This window comes from Molossus molossus, unplaced genomic scaffold (genome assembly GCF_014108415.1).
Source record: "Molossus molossus isolate mMolMol1 unplaced genomic scaffold, mMolMol1.p scaffold_m16_p_20, whole genome shotgun sequence".
Taxonomy (NCBI): domain Eukaryota; kingdom Metazoa; phylum Chordata; class Mammalia; order Chiroptera; family Molossidae; genus Molossus; species Molossus molossus.
The window spans coordinates 2,822,763-2,849,599 of NW_023425356.1; the positions used below are offsets into that span (position 1 = coordinate 2,822,763).

The 26,837-nt window shown below is 42.9% G+C and overlaps 1 protein-coding gene across 1 annotated transcript in view; it reads right to left on the bottom strand.

Annotated features, from left to right (window-relative positions):
* Positions 1-26,837, bottom strand: part of DPYD (dihydropyrimidine dehydrogenase) — a 587,465-nt gene that overhangs the window by 131,656 nt on the left and 428,972 nt on the right. Inside the window, exons 17-18 of the mRNA XM_036272711.1 lie at positions 7,158-7,278; positions 5,997-6,116 (exon numbers count right to left, since the gene is read on the bottom strand). Coding sequence (XP_036128604.1) covers positions 5,997-6,116; positions 7,158-7,278 — 241 coding nt within the window. The remainder of the gene's footprint in view (positions 1-5,996; positions 6,117-7,157; positions 7,279-26,837) is intronic.

The window sequence follows — 26,837 nt, forward strand, 5'->3', positions numbered from 1 at the left end:
TCCTTCTCTCCCTCTTACTCTAGCTCAAGATAAATGCATAAAGGTCCTTGGGTGAGGATAAAAAATAAATAAAATAAAATAAAATAAAAAGGATACTCAAAAGACAGTGCTCAGTGACACTAAATTCTTTCTTCATCTCCATCTAGTGCAGATTCCCAGGCTCTCCAGACTCACGTGTGGGACCCTCCGGGGAGGCGCCCAGCAATCTGTTCCTGCAGCCCTCCGGCTTCTGGTGCACGAGCAAACCGAGCTGCTAGAATCTCTGCACAGCAGGACTGGCGTGCCTGAGACCTGGCTGCAGCGTACAAGTTAAGAATACTGCCCTTACCAGCATGCACGGATCCTCATACATAAAGGCATCAGACACATAAATCTGAAGTCCAAAAGTTAAGGGTAACTCTAATTTTCATTGTGAATCAGGCATTTGCTCCTGGTGGGTCTCACGCTTTCCAACTGCTGAGGGCCGAAGGCATTTTGCTAGTTTTCTGGATGTTGGAAAGAACTGCTGGCTTCACAGAGTGATGCTGGAGAGTCGGTCTGATGCTCAGGGATTGGAGCCAGAGAATGGATAAAGATGGCGAGGATCTCATTCCAGTCATGCCCTCCTTCCCTAATTTCCCTTTTCACTGTTTGTTCTTCTGCCCCTTTCCCGAGGGAGCCCAGTGATTGATAGCCTAATGCAATGACTGTATTACAGCTGCCTGGACTAGGACTCCCTTCCTTATCATTAGCAGTTAGCCCATGGTGAAATTCACGGCTCGCTGCTTGGTACAGCCCCTGAGATTTAAGGGTCTGGCCTTTAGAAAATATTTAACATAAAACTGAAATCTTGACACACTGAGAACTCAGCTCTCTGCGAGGCTTCTTTAATTAATCCAGTGTCCTGTCCCATTGTTCTGTAGGAGACTGTGACATGGTGAACTGTTTCCGAAGCTGACAGAGATGTGTAGTTCCAAATTAAACAGTCACTAGCATGTCCCTACACTGATGTTTTAGTACAGTAGATATGCATGAATCTGTGAATATTTAAATTCAAGCTCAAACAGTGACACAATGCTCTCTAGTTTTACTTCCATAATAGAACATTTTTTTTATTAATTTCAAGCTTGAAATCATTCTTTATGAAAAAAAAATCACACACACACAGATGAAAGAAATTTAATAATTCATTGCCACTGCCACAAAGGTAAGTTTTCTTAATGTGCTTGTCAGGGCCCTCTGGTTTACGAAGCTGTTGAGTATTTTCCTAGGGGCTGGTACACACATTCATTGATTTTCCTAATTTTGAACAAAGAAAATAGATCCAATATCCACATACCCATAAATGTGCTGGTTCTTAAATCCTGTTTGATTTCGATCCTTTATCTGCAGGACAGAGCTATGTAAATGCCTACGGAAAGGATGTAGAACTTGATCTCTGCTGGAAACCTTTGCTCTGTGTCAGTCCTTATGTGAGTGGCAAGAATCTGTGGATGTGGCAGCTGAGGCCCAGATGGAAAATGATGCATCTCATAAACTGCTCTTCTGCTAAAATGTCAAGCCAAGGCGAGGCCGCACCTCAAACTCAGCGCTTGGCATTTTCCTTCTGCCTGCTTTGTTGCCAGGAAGCAAACACGAACAGTGAGGACCTGTGTAGGGCAGGTAGCGGGCGAGCTCACTGTCAAAAATCCATTATTAGGGCTCTGATCTCCTGCACAGACCAGCGAGGGCCGAACGCGAGGGCCTCACTGAAGGAAAGGCAGCAGAAGGCAGGGGGATTCTTGTCAGTCTGCACTGGAGCACATTCCAAGGAGCGTGATTTACATGAGAATGGTGCCAGCCCCAGCCTCTCAAACACGATGATGGCTTATAATGAAAATTGTACTTCGGCATCTTAATTTGATCTGCCTACTTCTGACTGTTCTGTAAATACAGTACATAACAGGGTCTTCAATAATCTGATCAGTTAAACTTGTGATAGTCTGCTAATGTTTTTACATATGTGAAGAATAGGCTAGATTTTTTTTTTTTGCATTACTTTGGTGCATGCATACACACACACACACACACACAGATGAGTGAGGATAAAGCAGGCAGCTTTTGTAAATAGTGCTACAATAAACATAAGGGTGCCTACATTCTTTTGAGTTCATGTTTTGGATTTCTTCAGATATATTCCCAGAAGTGTAATTGCTGGGTCGTAAGGTAGTTCCCTTTTTCATTTTTTGCGGTAACACCATATTGTTTTCCATAGTGGCTGCACCAGTCTGCATTCCCACCAGCAGTGTGCAGGAGTCCCCTTTTCTCCACACCCTTGCCAGGACTTGTCCTTTATTGATCTGTTGATGGCCGCCATTCTGACATGTGTGAGGTGATACCTCATTGTTTTTAATTTGCATCTCTCTGATGATTAGTGACATGGAACATTTTTTTCATGTGTCTATTGGCCATCTGTATGTTCTTTTTGGAGAGGTGTCTATTCAGGTTGTTTGCTCATATTTTAATTGGATTGTTTATTTGGTGTTGGGCTATATGGGTTCTTTATGAATTTTGGATATTAACCCCTTATCAGATGTGTCATTGGCAGATATGTTCTCCCAGTCAGTGGGTTGTCTTTTCATTTTGTTCATGATTTCCTCTGCTGTGCAAAAACTTTTTAGTCTGATGTAGTCCCATTTGTTTATTTATTTCTTTGGTCTCCCTTGCCCAAAGAGATATATCATATAAAATACTGCTTGATAACTGTCTGAGATTTTACTGCCTATGTTTTCTTCCAGGAGTTCTGTGGCGAATACTTCTTTAGAGTTGGTGAGTCGGATGAAGTACCCGCATGGTGAAGAGCTTACTGGGCCCTTCTGATTTCATAAAATATCCCTTCTGGACTCCAAACAAGCTTCCTTTTGAGGCCATTCTCATGATGAAACCATCTTTAATTCTATAAATCTACCTTGAATGGACTCGCACTGTGAGCTTGGAGATTTCCAGGTGTTCCTCCCACAACTGAAATTCAGGTTTCTAAATATTTCTATTATGAATCTGGTTCCTGTGTTTGCACCCTCCCCACTTCTAATCAGCTACATGGAGAAATACAGTTTCTAAAGTAACCAAGCTGAGGATGAGACCGTGGAATGAGGTGCTAGCCCCCCCGCCCCCTATACATTTTCAAGTGCAACATTTAGAAATTATCTTGTTTAAGGACTTCTATAGGCTTAACAACTTCTTTTATTTAACAAAGGGACCTCTCTCTAAAACAGTATCTTTCAGACATTTTTGAAGTTAAGCACAATACACAATGCATTTTATATCATGACCTGGTACAAATGTTATATACATGCATGTATTACATGTATAACTGAAAAAGATATTTGATCGAACAATGTTTAACTGTGTGCAGAGCATTCTGACATGTTTTCTATTCTATTTCTTTGTTTTTTTAAAATAAAAATGTTGAGTTACAGTTCATCACACTGACCCCATAGCTCATGAGCTGGGAATGAACGTTTGAAAACATTGCTTTATTTAGATTCCAGACGTATTCTATTTGAAATAACCCACTGCCTTTCCTTTCCCGAGTGTCTGCCTTTGCAATGCTGTCACCTTGCTTTGTCAGCCAAGGCAGAGGGACCTGGAGAGCATTACGCTGAGTGAAATCAGCCAGCCAGAGAAAGATAAGTATCACATGATGTTACTTATATGTGAAATCTAATGAACAAAATAAACTGACAAACAAAATAGATTTAGAGACATGGAGGCAGGGAACAGACTAAGGGACCTCAAAGGGAAGGAGGGGTGGGAAGAAGTAAACAAAAGAAGGTATATGCTATATGCCCAACCCATGGATACAGACAACAGTGCGGTGAGGGTGGGATGGGGGGGCAGGAGTGGGGTGGAGGGTGTCAATGGCGGAAGAAGGGGGACATCTGTGTTCCTTTCGATGACAAAAATAAATTTAAAAAATAAAAGAACATTACTGAAATGTGACCAGTTTTCTACAGCACGCGAACTCTCCCAAGGACCTCACTGTTTCTCCATTTAAACAAACTCAAACCTTAACTTCAAATAGCAGACACCGTTTTCTGAGAAAAATAAAAAAATAAAGACTAGAGAACACTGAGAGGCAAGACCACCCTTCCCAGGTGGAGCGCGTGTGTCTCAGGGGCTGGCTGTCCGGAGTTCCAGGTCGTTGCACTAAGGAAAACCTGCGGTTTGGGACCGACACCCGGTGCTCAGGGAAGACCTTCCGGGAGTGCTAGCGCTGAGCGGGGCCGTCCTTTCCCTCTGACACAAGGCTCTGGGAAGGTGTGATGCCGGGTGCGGAGGGTCCGGGTCTGCACGCCCTCTGCGATGAGAGGGGCGCTCGGCCTCCGTGGTACCGCGGCTCCTGCGCCGGCCTGACGCGCCCAGCAGCTGGCGCGGGACGTGCTTTGCCAGGAACTGGCTTCGCCCTGGACCATTCTCATCGCCTTCTTAAACCGCTCTTTCAGGTTCTACTACCGTTAAGTTAAAGTGAACGCTGCTTTAGAGGAGAAATACTATTAACGTTTTCATTACGGGGAAGGCTATTTTCAGAACAGATTGTCCGACGTGGAGGCGCTTGGCGCGGCGCCCGCGGGAAGAGGTGCGCGCTCAGCCCCTTCGGCGGGCGTTCGCGGGGAGCGCCCGTCGCCAGCCTGCGCCCCAGCGGTGTTTACGTGCGGATTTATAAATCTTAGAAATGGCGCTTTATGGAAATGTTAGCAGGCCCCGAGGGACCGCTGAGCCTCGCTCACGTGCTTGCAGCCGGGACACAAAGCCTTTTCTCACGCGCGATTCTGCCGTTTTATTAGCCTGAGTTATAGAAGGAGGGAATATTCAGGAACTGCGGCTTCAACGGCTAACGCGAGTGGTGTTACTTACATAAAATACTACCGCAATAGCTCTTCTATTAATTTTTAATGCTCAGCACCCTCAGTGACCTCCTTCCCTCCCCTGCCAGCAACCTGGCAGGTGGAGAAGCTGAACGGCTGACGCAAAACTGCACGCGACAGGCGCCCCGGTCTGCGCTGTACCTGGGGCCGAGGGGGTGCGGCCCATGGGGTCCCGCATCATGGTGACATTTAAGGCCCCTTTGGCTGCTCGTGCTTCTCGTCCACCTTCCTCCTCCTGCCATTGTGGGAAGGGAGTGGTGCCCTTAGAAGCAAATATAACCAGTTTCCCCCTTTCAGCCCAGGCTCACAGACACCCTTCATGGCCCGGAAGCATGAGGCCTGGCACGGAGAGGCCCGTTCGTGTCCTCCAGCCTCCCCCAAGCACGCTGTTCTGATTCGGCGATGCTGCCCGAGCAGTGGGCTTGCTCTGATCTGTGTATTCACCACTGTCTCTGTCGCCAAGGAGACTAATCCTCATGCCAGCACAGTGAGCCTCACAGCCTGGTCTCTGCACCGCCAGGCTCCTGTTGTCACAGCAACGGCGCAGGGAGACTGGGCGGCGAGGGGGGCGTTCCCGTTCTGTTCCGACGCACGTGTTCGCGGGTGGGAGCGTGTGCGGAGGTGTGAGGGCCGCCGCTGCTCGTCCACTGGCGCTGGGGATGCTCCAGTGTGTGTGTGTGTGTGTGTGTGTGTGTGTGTGTGTGTGTGTGTGTGCGCGCGTGCTGGGGACAGTTGGACAAGCATAATTTTTTGAAGAAGGTAGATTCCCTAATTCTAGGAAATATGGAAACGAATCCGGACTGTGGAAAGGCCAGGACATCAGGGTGTTGGTGTGCTCCTCTTCGCAGGCCTTGGTGTTGGCCTTTACTGAGAAGCGACAGGACAGCTGTGCCCATGAGAAACCCAGAGGGGAGCACAGACGCAGGGAAACAGGATCCCATGAATCCCCGTGGTACGCGCACGGACCCGCCTGTCTCTACTCCCAGGAGTTCTGACCAGCAAGGCAACAATGTGGGATCATAAAAGACACGACACTCCACTTGCGATATCCCTTCCCAATTTTTCAGCAACCTCCAAGAAAGCACAGTGCCAAGAGAGGGCACCACCTACCAGACACTCCTCCATATGTCGTCCGCTTCCCGGTGCCCACTGCTGGCCAGGGCGTGCCGTCGCCTTTGAGGCCCATCAGACCTGAGACTGTGTTGGTGGCTGTTACACCGTCTGCACCACCTACAAAAACACAGTGTTGACCTGCAGTTTTTAGAGGGACACCAGGAGAACCCATTCTGACCTGCACAGCTCAGGAAATGCGCCCTGCACCCCTCCCCAGACCATGTCCTCTCGTCAAACGTCTTCACTAAGCTCATCCTTCAGTCGTGCTTAACCTGCTAGAAATAAACATTTGTAATTACCCCCACTTCACTCTGCCCTTGCACACACGTATGGATGCCGAATACTTTGTATTCAGTGTTATTTTCCAGATAATTTACAATATGTTTGCAAATCAGGATGCAATTTCCACTGGATAGAATGTAGTGTGCATGCTTTGTAAAATCATCGTTAACTGTATGATTTATGGATTCAGTAGACCCTTATTAAACGTATGTTTAAGGCAGTGTACTAGGCCCATAAAATATAATGGGGACTCATCAGCAATTTTGTTGCATTGGGGAAGCAGGTATCTTCTTTTCTTTCTTTTTTTTACTTTATTCAAGGTTCAAAGGCTATTTCTGGGTTGTTATATTATCACATCACTTGTTGTGGAGTTATGTACTGTGACTATGGTTGGTTTTATAGTCCTGTGTGTACTAAACACGTGTTCATTAGAAACACACAGTATTAATGCTCTTTTGTTCCTTTAGCCCAAGTGTGAAGTCTATTCGAGCTCAAGTGCTCAACTTAATACTCTTCTCAAACTCGAAACAGAAATAAACACGTGTGAACAAAACAGACCCAGAGACATGGGAGTAGGGAACAGAGGACAAACCTGAGAGGGAAGGGAGTGGGGCGGGAAGAAATAAACCAAAAAACTTATATGCGTGTAGGCAAGACCAATGGACACAGACAGTAGTAAGATGAAGGTGGTGGGGAGGAGGGGGTCAATGGAGGGGAAAGGTGGGGCACCTGTAATACTTTCAACATAAAGATATATATATTATATATATATTTAAAAAGCCTGTACGCTTGTGGATAAAGATATAATTTTTTGGCTACATAATCGAGGCTTGTACTTACATAACTGGGCAATCTGTGCAGGTTTTAAATCCTTACCTTCCTTGGCAGCTCTCGCGATGCTGACGATATCAGTGACATTTGGGGTCAATTTGGCAAAAAAAGGAACTTGAACAGCTTGCCTAACCCAGCGGCAGATGTTCCGCACCAGCTCCGGGTCCTGTTCAGATAGGCCAAATATAGGACATCATTAAAGAATCGTGATCACAACGTATACCCACACCACGGGAAAGCTAGTGGTGTGCCAGACCGACCCACTGGGCAAGGCAGCCCGCAACACATCTCTCGGGGTTACACCTGGCCTCGCTCAGGAGCCGGGTGAGCACGCTGGGGTGAACTTCAGTCCACAGCACAAAGGTCACACTCTCAGGGGCCTTTGGAAAATGAAATGACAGAGAACCAAATGGAAGAACATGTTACCCACTTAGCAGGAATAAAACATGAACTCCTAGTGATAAGTTTGGGAAACATGACAAAATTTCTAGTGACCTTGTTTTAAGTCCAATAAAGAATATTTAAACTGGTGACTCCCAGGGGAATAATACAGAATCTGAAGCCTGTTGTTTTCATTACAAGGCAGTTTAGTGTTGTTGACACGTATTCAGCAGACAATCTGTGACTTCGAGTCACCTCACTACGGTGCGGAGTATATGCTGATATGGATTCTGCAGAAGCCAACCAGCAGCGTTAGCTTGATTTTGTAAACATTACCAAGGTCTGGCAGCACTTTCAACACTCATCTATTTGAAAGAATTGATCAAAATGGCAAAAATGAAATAAAATATCAAATGCTCATTTTAAAAGCAAGGAACAGACAGACTTTTTCATGTGCCTGTTTCCTGTGATTTTTCAGACTTCTGGGTCCTCATGGGATGAGTATAATTTAGAGGGTGATCACCGATCCTACCCATGGAAAATAACATAGCTGCAGAAATGTTCTTTGATTTCAACACATACAATAGTCCTTTTCTTCATTACTTTTAGTGCAAAATTTATTCTGACAGGTACTGATAATGTGCTTTGATAAATTATTTTAAAATATGCAATAGCAATTCATTATTGAAGTTGGTAATATTATCTTAGCAAGTGAAAATGTTTTTTTGAATAAAAGAAAAACCCAGAAAAATACAGCCATATTTAAACTCCAAAGCAGTAGGCAAGTACATTATTTGTAATTAATATTTTTACATGTAAGAAAGTTGCTATTTGCATTTTAACCTTTCAGATTCTCTTAAGATGAGATTTCTAATGTTGTAACCTTTAGAAAGAACCTTTTCACTTCGGTTTAATGTGTCTTGATCTGTCATCTTGTATTCCTCTAAAAGTTATGCGTTTATGGGCTAAGACACCACAATGAGGTGGTTTCTGTTGATTGTTATTGTCTCCATTCAGCAAAACTAAATAATTTTAACAAAAAAGAAGAAAATGTGGCTTTGCTTGTTCTCCTTTTCAGAACAGTCACTTCTTCATTAAACAGATAGGGAAGCAGCACTGTGTGGCTGCCCCCAGGGCAGACCGCGGCAGGGACAGGGAAACCTGGACACTTAGCTGTGCAACTTCTAACTCCTGAGAATGGAGGTCTGCCCTGCCCATGCAGTGTTCATGAAATATTTATAACCGCGACATTGGCATTATGAAGGTAGTTGCATCTTTGTGACTTTCATTTTTAAGTGATGAATTTCTGTGGGACTCAGCCTAGAAATGACAGTAACTCTAGATGATATGAATAGCATGTCCTTTGTGAAAGCTCTCTTTAAGGCAGAATTTGACAATAATTTAAAGATCACTTGCATTGCATAATACATGGCAGGCAGTCTGATTAGAATTACTGAAACAAATTTAAAATCGCATTTGGTTCCAACTGAGTAGACACTAATAATCGAATACATGCTTCTAAGTGGCTTTCAATACCATTGACCATCACGTCTTTAGAATTTACTTTGAACATTTGTCACACTGTTTTTTTCTATTGATTATCACATGTAGAATACTTTAAATGAATGCCTTTCATCCATTGTTTAACAATTTGAAATTTATTCCAAATGTATTTTTTTTTAAAAAAAAATAAATAAATAACAACATGGTCTCTTGTTAAGGTTGTTTATGGAGTCACCTGTCTCTATTTGGAGATTCCATAATTCAATCCTCCTATACTCCTATGACTGTTTATGGTCAGATATATTTTTCTCATCTTCATACTCAGCCAAAGCAGCTGCTCACTGAGCCTCATACCTAGCTGAAACATAATTAAATTACCTGGAAATTTAAAACATAACTTTGGACCAACATTATTGTGAACATTAATGACTGTTCTGTAAATGTGAAGCTTTGTTTGACAGGCATACTAGGGCCTATTCTAATACAAGTAGAAGTGTGGTGAGCTAATAACATGATAAAATGAATTTGTATACTTTGGGGAATTACAGGACAGCCTGTGACTATTAACACTCTTCTGGTTCCCTCGTGCATCTGATATTAATAGTCAAGATCTAAAAGAAATTAAGTGTTCACCTTATTTTCTGATGATAACATCAGATGATGTTACACTTCCAACAAGCCCATTTTTAGAATCTTATTAAAATGGATAGATTTTAGATAATTTCTACGTCTCCCCCAAATCTTCAGAATAGGAAGTACACAAGGGGACTTCAAATGAATACTTTAGCATTATCCACACCAACATAAATAAATAAAACCAAGCGAGGCTGGACTGCTTTCTACTTGTAGGCATACAACTGTGTAGGCACGCAAATATCGCTGTGCAATGAGAGAAGAATGAATGCAAACTTGGCACATTTTCCTTTGACTTCTTTATGGAGCCATCAGAACACAGGCCAAGGAAAACATGGATATAGTTAACGATGAATAATGTCTAAAATCATGAACTCTAAGGAGACTTGTTTACAAATCTGGGATAATTTTGAGGAAAAACTGGTGGATAATCATGCAAAAAACAGCTTAAGAAGTCTTTTAAAGTGTCTAACCCACAAGAGTCTACCTGGATCACTGAGTTTTTATTGTCTCTTCCCACAGGTATTAGCAATGCCCATCCTGACCATGCCTTGCAATCTCCCTCACAGCAACTGCCAGTGTGTGCGTGTGTGTGCGTGTGTGTTCTTCTCTAACACCTGTTTACCTTTGGTTATTCACATGATCACCAAAGAAAGCTCTTTGCCAGCAGAACAGGTTTTTCTGTGTAATAAGCAGGACAAGCAGGAAGGCAGTGAAGCCCCAGAGAAAAGAGGGGTGGACCTGGGAGCTGCTGGGGTGAAGGTAGCAGACCGGATGTGCTGAAAGGGGGTGAACGCAGCAGGACACCGATCTGCTCCTTGGACAGTTCATGAGAGCAGCCCAGCGTCTGTCTGTGGTGAAGACACCCTGGAATAGGCCCACGAAAGCCAAGCAAAGAGAAAGCAGCAGAACCCAGAACATGTCGTGTTGAGTGGACTGCTGCTTCGGTACTTCCCATGGTCCAAAACTTGTTTTTAAAGCTTAATTTTCCATCTCGGCCATAAAATAATAATTTTGATATTGTTGTTAGTCTTCACCTGATTTTAGGTAGAGTGGAAGGGAGGAAGGGGGAGAGAAACATTGACATGAGAGAGACACATTGATTGTCTGCTTCCTGCACAACCCCAACCAGGGCCGGGGATCGAACCCACAACCCAGGTACATGCCCTTGACTGGGAATCCATCCTGTGACCCTTCAGTCCGTGGGCTGATGCTCCAACTGAGCCAAAGCAGCCAGAGCAAGATAATCATTTTTCATTCTGGTAACCAGCTATAGTATATGAGGGTTATAGCTTAGGGGGCTCTGCTGCTTTCGAGGCCCCCACAATGACCTCTCGAACAGGCGCTCCCTCCAATCACCAAAGGCATCAGATCTCACTGGTTTCATGGCCCATACAAAGAAAAAAGCACCAGAGAATGAGACTGAGAATTTCTTGATAAGCTAAATTACAAGTGAAATTTTTGACTTTAAGAAACATTTCTCTTCAATTTACCTGGCAATTTTCACTCTGTACAATTCTTTTCAAAATGGCTTTCTTAGAAGGTGGCGTTTCAACAAATCCACTGAAGAATTTTACCAGTTATAAAGTGTTTTCCACTAAGGAACTTCTAAGCCTTAATTCATGTGACATGGCAGGGAGTAGCCAGCATTTTATGTTCTCCTTCCTGATAGCGAGAACTGGGGTCCAGGAGATCAACCTGAGTACCTATTTCAACTTCTTAATTTTCTTTCCCATTATCATGTCCTAAACCATCATCTTCTTTAGCAAAATTGCTCCCTAATGTGAAATTCAGCCATCACTTGTGAAGTAGAACTATAAAGTCTCCTACTTCATTTTTACCTGTAAAACTCAGAGTAATAGGCAAAAGTGACATATTTAACCTTCTGTTTTGGTAAAATAGGACAGAAGGAGTTTACTCCACGCAGTAAGAGTCCTCCAGGTAGAGTTATTAGCAAAGGTGATGACTGTGCATTGACACGGGCGTTTTAAATGTATAATGTGGTAGCATGTGTCCTTCTCTGGTGGGCTCGGGTGTCTTCATGGACTGCATAGTAAAACAATGTCAGTTTTTATTTAGCACCTAATAATTAACCTGAAACCTTCTGTGAAATATAGGACTTACTATGGAATCAACGTTGTCCTCAAATAACTTATAAGCAAATTATAACCAGTCAGGGCACTTAAATTTGTCAGAGTCAATAGAATATATATAATGACTTTGGGATTACAATATGTCTATTCCTCCATAAATCATTCAGCGGTTGAATACGCCAAAAGGAGCAAGCTCCAATATAATTCACGCGACCCAGCAGGAAGGAGTGATATGTATCACCCCACCAGGAAAGCTTCATTTGAAATGTATTAAGAGTAGCTTTGATTTCTTAAAACATGGATATGTAAACACAGAATAGTAATAGAGCCCATAAGGAAAAATATCTGGAGGCGCTGAAATGAAATTAAAATATGATCTCCCTCTTACTCTGAATACCTGCACGGTTACCAATTCAACAAGGATCTAGCTTTCATTTATCCCAACTCCACTTTCCGGAAGAGCCCGAAGTCTACACTGTTGATGAAAGGGTTGATGCAGCTGGCATGGGGGGAACATCTTCGAACTGCTGATACACAAAATCATACTAGCACCAAGAACAGATGGGTATTTACTCTTGCAATATTCAACAAATGTAATGTACCCAAAGGACTGCTAAATTTAGACAGTTGAAAATTTTGCAATTATTTTCTTTTCACTTAAAAACAAGTGTACTGCAGCGAACTTTACAGGGTTCTGTAAATAACGTCTAGGTGCCTGCAGCACCTAATTAGGTCTTCAGACAACCAGCCCAGGCAGCTGCCAGCAGCACAGAGCTGTTCTCCTCACCCCTCTCCTGTTGCTCATATTCCTGGAGTTGAATCCACAACGGCAATCACCAGCCGATGCACCCTCCTGATTGCTCTCTTTTCCCTGACAAGTAAGGGGTTTGAGGGAATAGCAAAAGCTACCAACTCTGGACCCAAGTCCTTAACTGGGTATTTGCAATCAGTCTGCAGATAATAATGAAGGCTTCATGAACAGTTTCATTTCGGTATAAGAAATAGACATAAAAACCACCCTGAACAATTCGCTCCACTTGCAGTGTGGACTGAGTGACTGGGAAATTAGGGTCAGAGTGATTACTTTTATTTACTCCTAACGTGTATGTATATTTGGGGGGCGGCAGTGAAAGCAGCTGTTGTCTGCAATCCTGAAGGTTCACAGCGCCTTGGCTGGAGGGAGCTGGGGACAACCATGACTGAGGATCCCAGGGAAACACGCTGCGAGGGGGGTGCAGGCACGACAGGAACAGACACCACCGCTGTGCAGAGCAGGGAGGGGACATGCCGCGTGCTCAGCTCCAGTTCAGGGTCAGCTTGGTAAGATGCTGTGTCTCATCCTTAGGCAGTAAGAAAACATGGAAGGCCTCATATTTATGTCCATGTTTTAGAAGTGTGACCCCATACACAGGGTGGGGCTAATGGAGGCTGACAGTGTGTGCACACAGAACACAGTTTAGCCTTGTATTCTCATGTATTAAGTACTGTGTTCTTCCCCATACAGACCACTGGAGAGCTATCTCTGCCCCACCCTGCAGACCGAGGGACACGGGATGGGACAGATGCAGTGCAGCAGGGAGGCCAGGCTGAGCCAGAAGGGTCTACAGCAGCGGTTCTCAACCTTCCTGATGCCATGACCCTGTAATACAGTCCTCGTGTTGTGGTGATCCACAACCTTAACGGTATTTCCGTTGCTACTTCATAACTGTAATTTTGCTACTGTGATGAATTGCCATTGGAAATATGTTTTCCGAGGGTCTTAGGTGACCCCTGGGAAAGGATTGTTCCACCCCCAAAGGGGTTGCGACCCACAGGTTGAGAACCACTGGTCTACAGTGAAGGGATGCCATGAAAATGAAAAAAAAAAAACTGCAAGTGGAATGAAATATTTTAAGGAAGAATATTAAAAACGTTCAAGATGACGACAAACTGAAGCTGGGGAACGAAAACTGAGAACCAGTCGGTTCTTTGTCATTGCTGGGGAGGGGCAAGTGAGAAAGTATGAGAAGCAGGTTTCTGGAGAACACGGGGGTGAATTTTCAACACGTTAAGTCTGAGGTCCCTGCAGAAATTTCCCTGACAGAACCGGTGAGCGTGGATAGGATCTGGATCTCGGGAGGAGTTTGGAGGCACAGGTTTGGGAGTTCTTAGTATGCAGATGGGGGTTGATGCTTGTGAATGAATGAAATGGAAAGAACTTAGACTGGGGATCATGAGTACTAAGTGGTAGAGATCCCAGCTATGCAGAGGGCAGTGAAGAACCAGGAAAAGTAAATATGAGGGAGAAGAGAAACTCCAATAAAGGAAATGCAGGTGTCCTTCTTGATATAGAATACCACGGAGAAACCAAGCAGGCTGAGGACTAACAGGCAGGCAATAGATACACCACTTAGAGTTACTGGTGACTCATGAGCATGTGCAGGGAGACACAGGAGAGACAGAAGGTAGGTTACAATAGATTAGGAAGTTAACATTTACAAGCAAAGAGAGCCAAAGGAAGCCAATAATAAAACTGACCGGGAGAATCAGAGCCCAGAACAGGGCGAGACACTGAAGGCGTGCACAGCAAGTCCATGTCAGTTGATTATCATTTCATAGTTTTCACAGTCAGAACCAATTCCACAGTGGGGGATTCTCTGCTACGTGATCAGGCAATGGGCATGTGTGAGGGTGCAGAGTATATGGCCTTCTTAAAGGTATTGGCTCTAGTTCAAACAATATCCCTGAATTATTGCAGGGTGGAGTCAATGACAATCTGAGACGTAAAGAATGAACTTGGTTAATTAAGTATATAATTAGAATCAGAGGCCTAGATAGAATCAAAAAAGGCTAGGTAGGCCACTCTTAGGCAATGTTAAAACTAACAGACAGATGATTCCAAAATGGCACCAGAGTGAATGGAAGCTACACAGACCGTCTCCCAGGACCAAACTGGAATTACAACTAAAATAAAGACAAATCAACAGAAAAAAAGCAACAGAAAAGCAGCTTTCAAGGATCATATAACCACGGACACTGACTCGATCCCGGTAGGATTGTGGAGGCATGAGAGGGGGGCTGGGAGCCCACAGACAGCAGCGGTCTTAGATGTGAGTAGCGCCCTTGGGTTACACTTCCAAGCGGCTCCACAGCGCAGAGATGGGACAGACGTTAAAATAGCCACAGCCACTCACCTTGGGCTCCAGCAGAGGGAGGGCACACTGGACTAGAACTGTGTGGGGACACTCGGGATTTGGAGGGGGCTCAGAGCTTTTGCGGAGTTGCAGCCACACAGGACGGTGGCCATCTTACTCCTTCCCAGGGCTCTGGGGAGAGGCAGCAGCCCCTCCCTCGTAGATTCAACCCCACCAGGTGGGCCATTGAAATGGAAATTGAGGCCCATTAACAAGCAGCATCTGCCCCACCCTCATGAAATCCCCTTACTTGAGCACCTGAGGGAGTTTTTCAGGCAACTCAGAAACCAAGGTAATTAAAATGTCAAAAATTAAAGACAAAGAGAGAATCCTAAAAGCAGCAAGAGATAAGCAGCAGGATACCTAAAAAGGAACCCCTATAAGGCTCTCATCTGACTTCTCAACAGAAACACTACAGGCCAGAAGGAAATGGCATGAAGTAATCAAAGTCATGAAAAAGAAGGATCTGAATCCAAGACTACTCTACCCAGCAAGGCTGTCATTCAAAATAGAAGGTCAAATAAAGAGCTTCCCAGACAAAAAAAAAGGCTAAGGGATTACATTAGCATCTAACCAGCACTGCAAGAAATGTTAAAAGGACTGCTTTAATTAGTAGAAGAAATAAGAAGAAAAATATAACCAAACTAATAAAAAATGGTGATAAATATGTACACATCAGTAATCACCTTAAATGTAAATGGACTGAATGATCCAATAAAAAGACAAAGAGTGGCTGATTAGATAAGAAAGCATGACTCATCTATATGTTGTTTACAAGAGACCCACCTCACAACAAAAGACTCACATAGGTTGAAAGTGAAGGGATGGAAAAATATCTTCCAAGAAAATGGAAAAAAAAGGGGGGGGGGGCTAGGGTAGCAATACTCATATTTGATAAAATAGATTTCAAAATGAAGGCCATAACTAGAGACAGAGAAGGCCACTACATAATATTGAAAGGATCTATCCAACAGGAAGATATAAACTTAATAAACATATATGCACCCAATATAGGAATACCAAAATATAGTTAAAATCTTCTGGAGGACTTCAAAAGAGAAATTGATAGGAATACAATCATAGTAGGGGACTTCAACACCCTGCTGACATCACTGGATAGATCTTCTAGACAAAAAATTAGCAAGGACACAGAGACTCTAAATAAAGCAGTAGATCAAATGGATTTAATAGATATCTACAGAGAATTATACCCCAAAACTATAAAATTCACATTCTTCTCAAGTACACACGAACATTCTCAAAGATAGACCACATGATAGGACACAAACTAAATCTCTACAAGTTCAAGAAGATTGAAATCACATCAAGCATCTTCTCAGATCACAATGGCATGAAACTAGAAATCAACTGAAACAAAAACATGCAAAGACATTTCAACACATGGAGGCTAAATAGCATGTTATTGAACAATGAATGGGTTACCAAAGAGATCAAGGAAGAAATTAAAAACTTCCTTGAAACCAGTGAAAATGAACACACAACAACACAAAATCTATGGGATGCAGCAAAAGCAGTTCTGAGAGGGAATTTCATAGCACTATAGGCCTACCTCAAGAAACAAGAAAAATTTCTAATTGACTACCTAACCTCACAACTTAAATAATAGAAAGCAAACAAAAAGAAAACCCCAGAGCAAGTACAAGGAAGGAAATAGTAAAGATCAGAGCAGATATAAATGACACGGAGACAAAAAAAAACAAAACAACAACAACAAAAACAATTCAAAGGATCAATGAAACAAAGAGCTGTTTTTTTAAAAAAGATAAACTAGATTGATAGACCCTTAGCTAGACTCATCAAGAACAAAGAGAAAGAACCCAAATACATAAAATTAGAAATGAAAGAGGAGAAGTAACAACTGACACCACAGAAATACAAAAGATTGTTAACAACCACTATGAACAATTATATGGCAAAAAATTCAACAATCTAAGTGAAATGGACAAATTTCTAGAAACACATAGTCTCCCAAAACTGGACCAGGAAAAGATCAAAAGCTTGAACAGATCAATAACAACTAAGGAAACTGAAGATGTAATCAAAACTCTCCCAGCAAACAAAAACCCAGGCCCCGATGGCTTCATGGGGGAGTTTTACCGAACATTCAAAAGAGAACTACCACCCATTTCCTCAGACTATTTCAAAAAAAATTCAAGAAGGAAGACTTCCAAACTTGTTTATGAGGCCAGCATAATTCTAATTCCAAAACTAGAAAAAGACTCTACAAAGAAAAAACACTACAGGCCAATATCCCTGAGGAAAAAGAGATGCCAAAATCCTGAGCAAAATACTAGCAAATCGAATCCAGCAATACATCAAAAAAAATTATTCATCATGACCAAATGGGATTCATCCCAGGGATACAAAGCTGGTACAATATTTGCAAATCAATAAATGTGATACACCACATAAATAAAAGGAAGAATAAAAACCACATGATCATATCAATAGACGCTGAAAAAGCATTTGACAAAATCCAGCATCCATTTCTGATAAAAATGCTCAGCAATGTGGGAATAGAGGGACCATATCTCAACATAATAAAGGCCATATATGAAAGACCTGCAGCCAACATCATGCTCAGTGGGCAGAAACTAAAAGCATTTTCCTTCAGAACAGGAACAAGACAGGGATGCCCACTTTCGCCACTCTTATTTAACATAGTACTGGAAGTCTTAGCCACAGCAATCAGACATGAAGGAAAAATAAAAGGGATCCAAATTGAAAAGGAGGAACTGAAACTGTCATTATTTGCAGGTGACAGGATATTAAACATAGAAAACGCTAAAGACTCCATTAAAAATCTACCAGACTTAATAAAATAATTTGACAAAGTAGCAGTACACAAAATTAACATCAAGAAATTGATGGCATTCTTAAACACCAATGATGAACTCACAGAAAGAGAAACTGAAAAAACAATCTCATTTACCATCATGGCAAAAAAATTAAGATACCTAGGAATAAACTTAACCAAAGAAGTAAAGGACCTATTTGCAGAAAACTACAGGACATTGTAAGAAGAAATAGAGGAAGATATAAAAAAGTGGAAGCACATACCTTGTTCATGGATTAGAAGAATTAACAACATTAAAATGTCCATATTACCCAAAGCAACCTATAGATTCAATGCAATCCCTATCAAAATACTAACGACATACTTCACAGAACTAGAACAAATACTTCAAAAGTTCATATGGAACCAAAAAAAAGGACCCCGAATAGCCACAGCACTCTTGAAAAAGAAGGACAAATTAGGTGGGATCACAAGACCAGGTATCAGGTTATCTGGAACAGAATAGAGAACCCAGAAATGGACACAAGACATTATCCTCAATTAATATTTGACGAAGTTGGCAAGAGCACACAATGGAGTAAAGACAGCCTATTTAATAAATGGTGTTGGAAAAACTAGACAGCTACATGCACAAAAATGAAACTAGACCATCAACTTACACCCTACACAAGAATAAACTCAAAATGGATAAAAGACTTAAATGTGACTCATGAATCCATAAAAATTCTAGAAGAAAATGTAGGCAACAAAATATCAGACATCATACGCAGCAGAATTTTCAGTGACACATCACCTAAGGCAACAGAAACAAAGGAGAAAATGAACACATGGGACTACATCAAACTCAAAAGCTTCTGCACAGCAAAAGAAACAACCCATCAAAATGGAAAGGCAACCCACTCTATGGAAGAACATCATTGCCAATGATACATCAGATAAGGGGTTAATTTTCAAAATATATAATATACTCATACAACTCCACAAAAGGAAGACGAAAAAACCAATTAAAAAATGGGCAGAGGAGCTGAATAGATACCTCTCCTAAGAGAACATACAAATGGCAGAAAGACATATAAAGAAATGCTCATCTCTAATCATCAGAGAGATGCAAATTAAAACAACAATGTGGTATCACCTCACACCTGTCAGAATGGCCACCATCAACAAATCATCAAACAACAATGTTGGTGAGGGTGTGGAGAAAAGGGGACTCTAGTACACTGCTGGTGGGCATGCAGACTGGTGCAGCCACTAAGGAAAACAATATGGTGTTACCTCTAAAAATTAAAAATTGAACTGCCATTTGTGCCAGTAATCCCACTTCTAGGAATATACCCTAAGAAGCCTGAAACACCAATCAGAAAGAATATATGTACCCCCATGTTCATAGCAGCACTATTTACAATAGCTCAGATCTGGAAGCAGCCCAAGTGTCCATCAGTAGACGAATGGATAAAAAAGCTGTGGTCCATATACACAATGGAGTACTATGCAGCTGTAAAAAAGAAAGATCTCCTATCCTTTAAGACGACATGAAGGGACCTGGAAAGTATTATCCTAAGCAAAACAAGCCAAACAGAGAAAGACAAATACCACATGATCTCACTTATTTGTGGAATATAATGAACATAACAGTCTAAGGAATAGGGTAGACTCAGAGACATGGAAGTAGGGTACAGACTGACAACCCTCAGAAGAGGGGTGGTGGGGGGAGGGAACAGATAAACCACAGAACTTGTATGCATGTATGCATAACCATTGGACATGGACAACAAGCCAGGGATGGGGTGGGGGGTTGGGGAGGAGGGTGTCAATGGGGTAAAAAAGGAGAAACATCTGTAACAAAAATAAAATAATATAAAATAAAATGAAAAAATAAAAAATAAATCTAACAGACAAACATATACTTAAGGATATACCAAGAGCTCCCACACATTTCATGTTCAAAAAAATTCTAACTTTTTGTTTTATACCAAATGATCCCTAGTGAGAGACAGAGTAGACCCTGCTCCCCACAATATTTCAAAACAAATCCACATGAATCTCTTTTCCATCCTGTTATAGGTTAAAATCGTATCTTTGTCTTACCTTAAAAGAGGCAAAAAACAACTGTTTAATATATTTTACACAAGATCCTTGCATTCAATCTTTCTTCAAATGTTACTTTTGAGAATTTTTATCTAACTATAAACAGTGATGCTATCCTCATTACAAAATTTTTTTGAATACATTTTGAAAAATTATTCAATAAAAATAAAAATTATTCATAATGAGACAACTAAACAAGAGCACTATTAAAATGGTACATTTCCTTCAATTCTTTCTGACTGGGAAACGCTTTCCTCCAAGTTCAATTTCCGTCCCCCTTTCGGGGCTATAGCCGTCATTGCTCCATTTTTCCACGTGCATTCCCTATGTCATTAAACTTCATGGAAATGCTAGTAACAGTCATAAAATATTGCAGCCTTTAGATACACCCTGTTTTACGTAATTATTTCCCGATTTTTTCACTTTGCAGTTATTTTCAGGATTTGAGAACTGGACTAAATCCACTCAGGTGATTGGTGCTCATAATCCCTATGCTTTTGTTGCTAGGACCTGTGTTTATGGGTAAAGTGTAATTTTTTTTTTAGAAAAGGAGACAAACAAAAATAAGCATGTAGAAGCTCTAACTCCCGGGTAGTCCACGCCGTGGGCCTCACACTAGTGGGAAGGTGTCACGCTTGCTTGGGGGGGCCGCGCTGCAGGCGGCACGGGCCTTCGGCGGAGGCTACAGGGACCCGAGCCCTTCTCCTCCGACCATCAGCCTCTGCCAGCCGCCGGGGGCCTCGCGTCTCCTCCGGAGCACACAGCTCCCTGCAGACAGCCCCGCTCTCAGCTGTTCACAGCGGGGTTTCCCGAACCTCCTACACCACAGAGGTCCCATGAAGGCCACACAGCTGTTTCTAAGTAATTAAGAAATAGACAATACCCTGTGTGACACACAGAACCCGTGACCGGAGTCAAAACCAGTGTGCAATGTTAGGCCAGTCACACGGGTCTCCTCATGTCACTACCAGAGCAGAAGGTACTAACACTGCCTCCTCCACGGGCCTCACTCCTACAGCTACACCGGCTCCCGCCCCTCATTTACCTCTCCCTAAGATTTGATACATATTTCTATCTTTATGGCTCCAATGAACTTTAGTAAATAGAGGAGTAAATGGATATTATTTGTTATGTAACTGGATCAATCCTATGATAAAAATATTTGAAAAATATCACTAGGGTTATATACTTTCAAAGACACATTAGCTAGAAAAGATGAGAACCACATACAAATGGTCAGACCACATAAAATACAGCTTTACTTTTTAAAAACATTCTTACATGATCTCTTGCTAATTGTCTAAGAACTATATATTTACCTTATGCAACTGCATTTACTCAGTTTGCTGAAATTTTACTGTGATTATGTCGCAATCAATCACTGTAGCTATCATTTGCAAAATATTAAGTTAATATAATTATATCAGTTCTTCATAGCAAAGGGACTTTTGGCTTATTTCTTTGTTTTATTGAACGATTTGTTTGAAGGGTGATAAGCTAGCGAAAGTGTTTCCTACGGGAGTGAGTGATCACTGGGGGCAGTAGATAGGACACACTTAACACCTAAAACAGCTATTAAAGAAAAGTGAACAGAAGAACATTGTAAATCTAAATTTTGTTAAGATTGCATGAATAGAAACAAGCATTAACAAGAAATATATTTCAGGATATGGAGTTTGAATTCCGCATAAGGTCATTTTTATGGTTATGCTATTAACTTTGAATTATACACATTAGAGCAGTATGAGCCACTTGTATGACAAGCACATTCAAAATCAAGTCTGTCTCTCTTTGGGCTAGCCAGGTTTACAAGTGGACAGTCTTAACATTCTTTACTTCCAGTACTTCGTCCTGGAGGAAAGCGATGCTTGAGGAGCACTCGGCAGGAGACCGACAGGTGAGGGGAGGAACACCTGTCACTGTGTGTACATGGCACACCACATAAATACTTTCCTCCACATTTAAACACACACACGCACAAGAATAACTATCAGATTATACCATATTTGTGATCAATACAGTATTAACATAAAAAAGAATATGCATTGATATTTCTATGCTATTTTCCCTAACTTCAACAATATCAAAAATATACAGTTTGTTTCAAGAACACCTAACAATGTCTTTAGACTTTTTGAAATTTTCAAAAGCAAACCTTAGTACAATTTTTATTAATATATAAAGTCATAATACACAAAGAACATCTCACTCAGAGCTCTCACTTCTTAATTAGAGAACAGACAACTGTTTGAACTTTACGTATCTGGTAATTTTGATATTTTATAAAACAAAGCCATAAACGTAAATACTGATCAGCCATGAAAGCGATCAGAGTGAGTCCCATGTCAATGCGTTAGCAGCAGCCCTTTAGAAATGGTGAAGATCAGTTTATTTTCTTCTATATCATTTTCCTGCTGTTCATTGTTAGTTGCTGCCTGATGAGGAGCTGAGCCTGGTATAAATATGGCACATGTGCCATGGTGCACAGTAAGGCTTCACCAGCCGTGTTTATCTCTTTAGCCTGGAGGAAGGCTGTGCACTGCCCAACCATTCTGCAATGAGCATCCTTATTCGATGATACGCATTCATTCATTCATTCAACAAACATATATTCAGCTACACCTTAGCTGCTGAGGTTATAACAGTAGAGAAGATTAAGCTTGGAGTTTTCATTCAGGCGGAAAATACAATAAGAAAAAAATGAATAAACATGTAATACAATTTAAACCAGGTAATATAATCTGTGCAGCAGGGCAGGAGGATGGGGTGAGGGAGGCTGGGGTGCAGGAGCACCCTGGATATGGGTGCTTGGGTGGCCCGAGGAAGCCGCATTGAACCTTGTGTATTTTCAACGCAAATCATCACTTTACTTTTCTAGGGATGTAAATGATTTTACTTTCATGTAGCTACTTTTTTTCTCTGTTGCTGGATTTTGAGTGGTTCCAAGTCAGGCCAGGTATTTTTTTTCGTCATGCGATGCCCTCTTTGGCAGCATAACAGTTTACAACAGAACAGATATTTATCACTGACTAGTGAGCCTTACATAAAACTTTATTAGAATGAGGTGTGGCTTCAGAGCAAATGCTGGGCTCCTATGTTTATATGGTCATTACCTGCTTCTGTTGCCTAGTTTTACTTATAATACATGACAGGAAACAGATGCAGGGGTTAGCTGGTAGCGAGCATGTAAAAGCTAGGCTAATTCTTGGCCAAGCAATTCACTTAACCAACCTCACTGTATGCCTCAAGTTTCTTGCAAAACCACATACTGCTATATTTTATAGGAGGTCATTCACCGGTCATTAAAACTGCCAATGCTTCACTCGTGTTCAAATGGGTTATAGCCAGATAGTGATATTTTCTTCACAAAGGAGGGAGGGGAGGAAGGAAGGAAAAGGGAAGAAAGGTAGAAAAGGGGAGGGGGGAGGCAGGCTGGCTAAAGACTAGACCTAAGAACCTGAAATAATTCTTCCAAAGCATGGCATTTGTTTTTTGTTACAAATTAAACAATAGTGCCATCTGTTCAGAGTGGCTTAATAATGGATAGCACTTCATTTTCAGACATAGACATGGACTGATATAAGATGAATTGAACGTCTGCGCTTTTATTAAGAAAATAGGTTGGGTTACATTTCTTCTTAAAGCTATATAATGCTTATGTGAGAGCAGGTATTCAGAGAGTTCAGGTATCTACAGTACTAATGGAATATTCTTGTTACTATTATCTAGGATCATTTACATCAGAAAAAAATAATGCTTTCTCTCATCTTTTGATTTTATATCTTTAGGTCCCTTTTCCTCCATCTGAGATGGTACTGAGATCATCATCGTTATCTTCTAACTGTGCGCGAGGAACGCGTGGGGCTCTGGGCTCACACGCAGCATCCGGAGGTGCACAGCCCTGCCCCGCCCAGCCTGCCGCTGGAGCGGGGGTCTGAGCTGCCTCCTTCCAAGGAGGGCGTCGAGCCCCTTCTCCTGATTCTGTCTTATGTTATTTACTTCAAAGGGCCATATTGCTTCTAAAGGATTTAAAACAGCTAAATAAAATATAAAATGAAATCATTCAAGCTCTGGCTGGTTTGGCTCAGCGGTTACAGTGTTGGCCCATGGACCAGAGAGTCCCGGTTCGGTTCCGGCTAAGGGCACGTGCCTTGTTTGCAGTTTGTCCCCACCCCGGTTGCGGTCGTGTGGGCGTCAAACACTCGATGTGTCTCTCTCATATCAATGTTTTTCTCTCTCTCTTCCTCCCTCTCTCCCTCTTGCTCTATCTGAGGATAAATGCAAAAATGTCCTCAGATGAGGATTAAAACAAACAAACAAAAAGAAATTACTCAAAATTTGTCATACATGCACTCAGTTGTTATTAAAGACACACATGCATACATGTATGTGTTTGTGCATACAGCGTGTGTGCGCACCGATGGCTGGCAATTTACCCGCAGCGGGAGGGACACGGAGGGAGGACTGGGGACAGCACTGCTCGGGCGTTCGGCTAGGAATTCTGGGACTTGCGTCGTCGCGTCGGCCCACTGCGTTCGCTTCTCTGCCTGCAAGCAGCCTCTCTGCTCCAGGCCAGCGCTCTGTCCTGGGCGCGAGGACACGCGCGGGTGGTCGGGCCACTGGTGGCAGTGGCTCGGCACAGGCTGACGGTGACCATGCGCTGGGTGCTCGGCAGGTGTGAGCAGTGAAGTGAGCCGCAGGGTCTGGGGCAGGAAACTGCAAACGTGCAGTCAGTGAGTAAGCACATGCTTTCTCCTCGTGGCCCAACCGCCGAAGACGCGCGGAGGGTCGGGAAACGCGCTCATCCCAGGGGAGTCCCGGCATTCGCAGACCGAACTCCTGCTCCTTCCTGCACCTTCCTGCTCCTTCCTGCTCGCGGCGGGTGGAGTGTCCTGGAAGCGGCAGCTTCGGCCCCACGGCGCGGGGTGCGTGGGCAAGGGGCGCGGCGAGGTCCCCAGCCCACCCGCACTGGGGCGCTCCGCAGAGTCCATTCCTGCTTCCAGAACATTTTCTTTTTTTTTTTATCCTCACCCGAGGACATTTTTCCATTTTTTGTACAGATAGAGCGGGAGGGAGGGAGGGAGAGAGAGAGAGAGAGAGAGAGAGAGAGAAACATCGACGTGGAGCGACACATCGAGTGGCTGCCACCTGCAGGACCAACCAGGGCCGGGGACAAACTGCAACTGAAGCACATGCCCTTAGCGGGAACCGAACCTGGGTCTCTCCGGACCGCAGGCCGACGCTCCAACTGCTGAGCCAAACCGGCCAGGGCCCAGAACATTTTCAAACCAACCAGAAAACTTCTCGTAAGTGACCCCTGAAGAAAGGCAGTTGCTGATTCTCATGAGAGACATTAAGAAAAAGTGAAACCATTTTTAAAAATTGATGGATCTTAGAAAATATGCGTTCTGGATAAAGTTGGTGGTGACTCAGGCGAAAGCCTGAGTGCACCATATGCTCTATATGGGAAACGAGAGAAGTGATGTTTAGAAATGTTCCAGCCAGGGCTCGATGCAGAATTTATGTTAATAGCATTATAAACGACTCTGGTTCTGTTTCTATAGAATCATTAGGGGTCCACGGGGATCGTTTAAATATTTCAGTTATACTTTACTGCTTTTTATGAGGAAAATTATATATTATAGTGACACTTAGGGATTTGAGAAGGTCTTGGGACATATGCCTCATTAATATCTAAGTCTCATTGCTTGTACATTTCCTTTCTCCTATAATTTCTTGCTAATTATCTGGTAATTGCTAAACTTTGGTTTATTCAGCTTAGAACAGAACTTATTTTGAAGATGCAGAGTTATATTACCAGATATTGTTAATTTGGCAGCATAAAGCCTAAAACATAGGACTTAAGGTGTTTGGAGAACTGCAACCTCTCCAGATGTCCACTCAGCCGATTTGACAGACGGGACCAGGGTCACCCGGGCCCCTCCCACTGAACAGAACACGGCACCCAGTGCGCCGCTGCAGTGCGGCCTCGGACTCCCCCTGCCTGCTCCAGGCCGAGACTCAACTCCCCGCCCCCAGTTTTGTTCCTCTGTTCCCCTACCCTCACCCAGGGACCCAGGGGACCCAGACTGCCTTCTCTCTTTATGAGCTATTTTCCTGTCCCCGTGCCCGCTATCCTGCCCTACATCTCGTCCTCTCTCTCTCTTCAAAGTAACTCGTTTCATAAACCAGAGTTTGAAGTTATAAAGAGCCTAATGATCTTTGCTTGTAGAGAATATTCATGTTTTAAGAAGACTCCAGAAAACAACCCTGTAACAATGTCTCCGCCTCCAAGAATAACACAGACATGGTGGATGATTCCAATACCACAGCCCCACAGAGGAACAGATTTCCTGGAGCCAATCAGCTGGGGGGAGCCCCCAAGCACACCTTGCAGCTATTCGAGGCTGTGGACAGGTGGTTGCAATCTCAAGGAGCCCAAATCAGCTTTGAAAATCTTGTAACAGAATTTAAAAAATAATTACAAAAATGATTTAGAGAATCCAGTAGAATCAAACCACCAGTGCTGAAACCCGATGGTATGAAATGTAGCAGGAGCTCAGACACTGCAGAATGAAGGAGCTTGCCAGCATCTTTACATAGTGGCGAGGACAGAGACTTAAACCAGGAGCCAGGGAACCGAGTGCTAGCCCTGACTTGGGAAGCACAACAATGGACCAGAAAAGGGAGGAAACAGGTGCTCAGAGAGGTGGCGAGGAACCGGAATGCACAGTTTTAAGGAGAGGGGAGCCATCTGAGAGAGGCTGTGAGGCCAAATTCGTGCAGGGATGAGAAGGTGGACGTGTGACAATGTATTGATGACATTCTGACAGCGTCCTGAGAAGCGTGGGGGAAAGGCAGACAGAAGGAGTACGGGGGTACGGACAGTGAAGAAGCGAACACATCTTCCTGGAAGAGTGGAAATGAAAGCCAACGCACAGGCGTGTTGAGAGGGTGGTAAGGTTGGAGCCAGGTTACCCCAGGGTTTTTATCACGCATGTGGAAAAGAGGGAAGGGGTCGAGAAGGTGGAGAAAT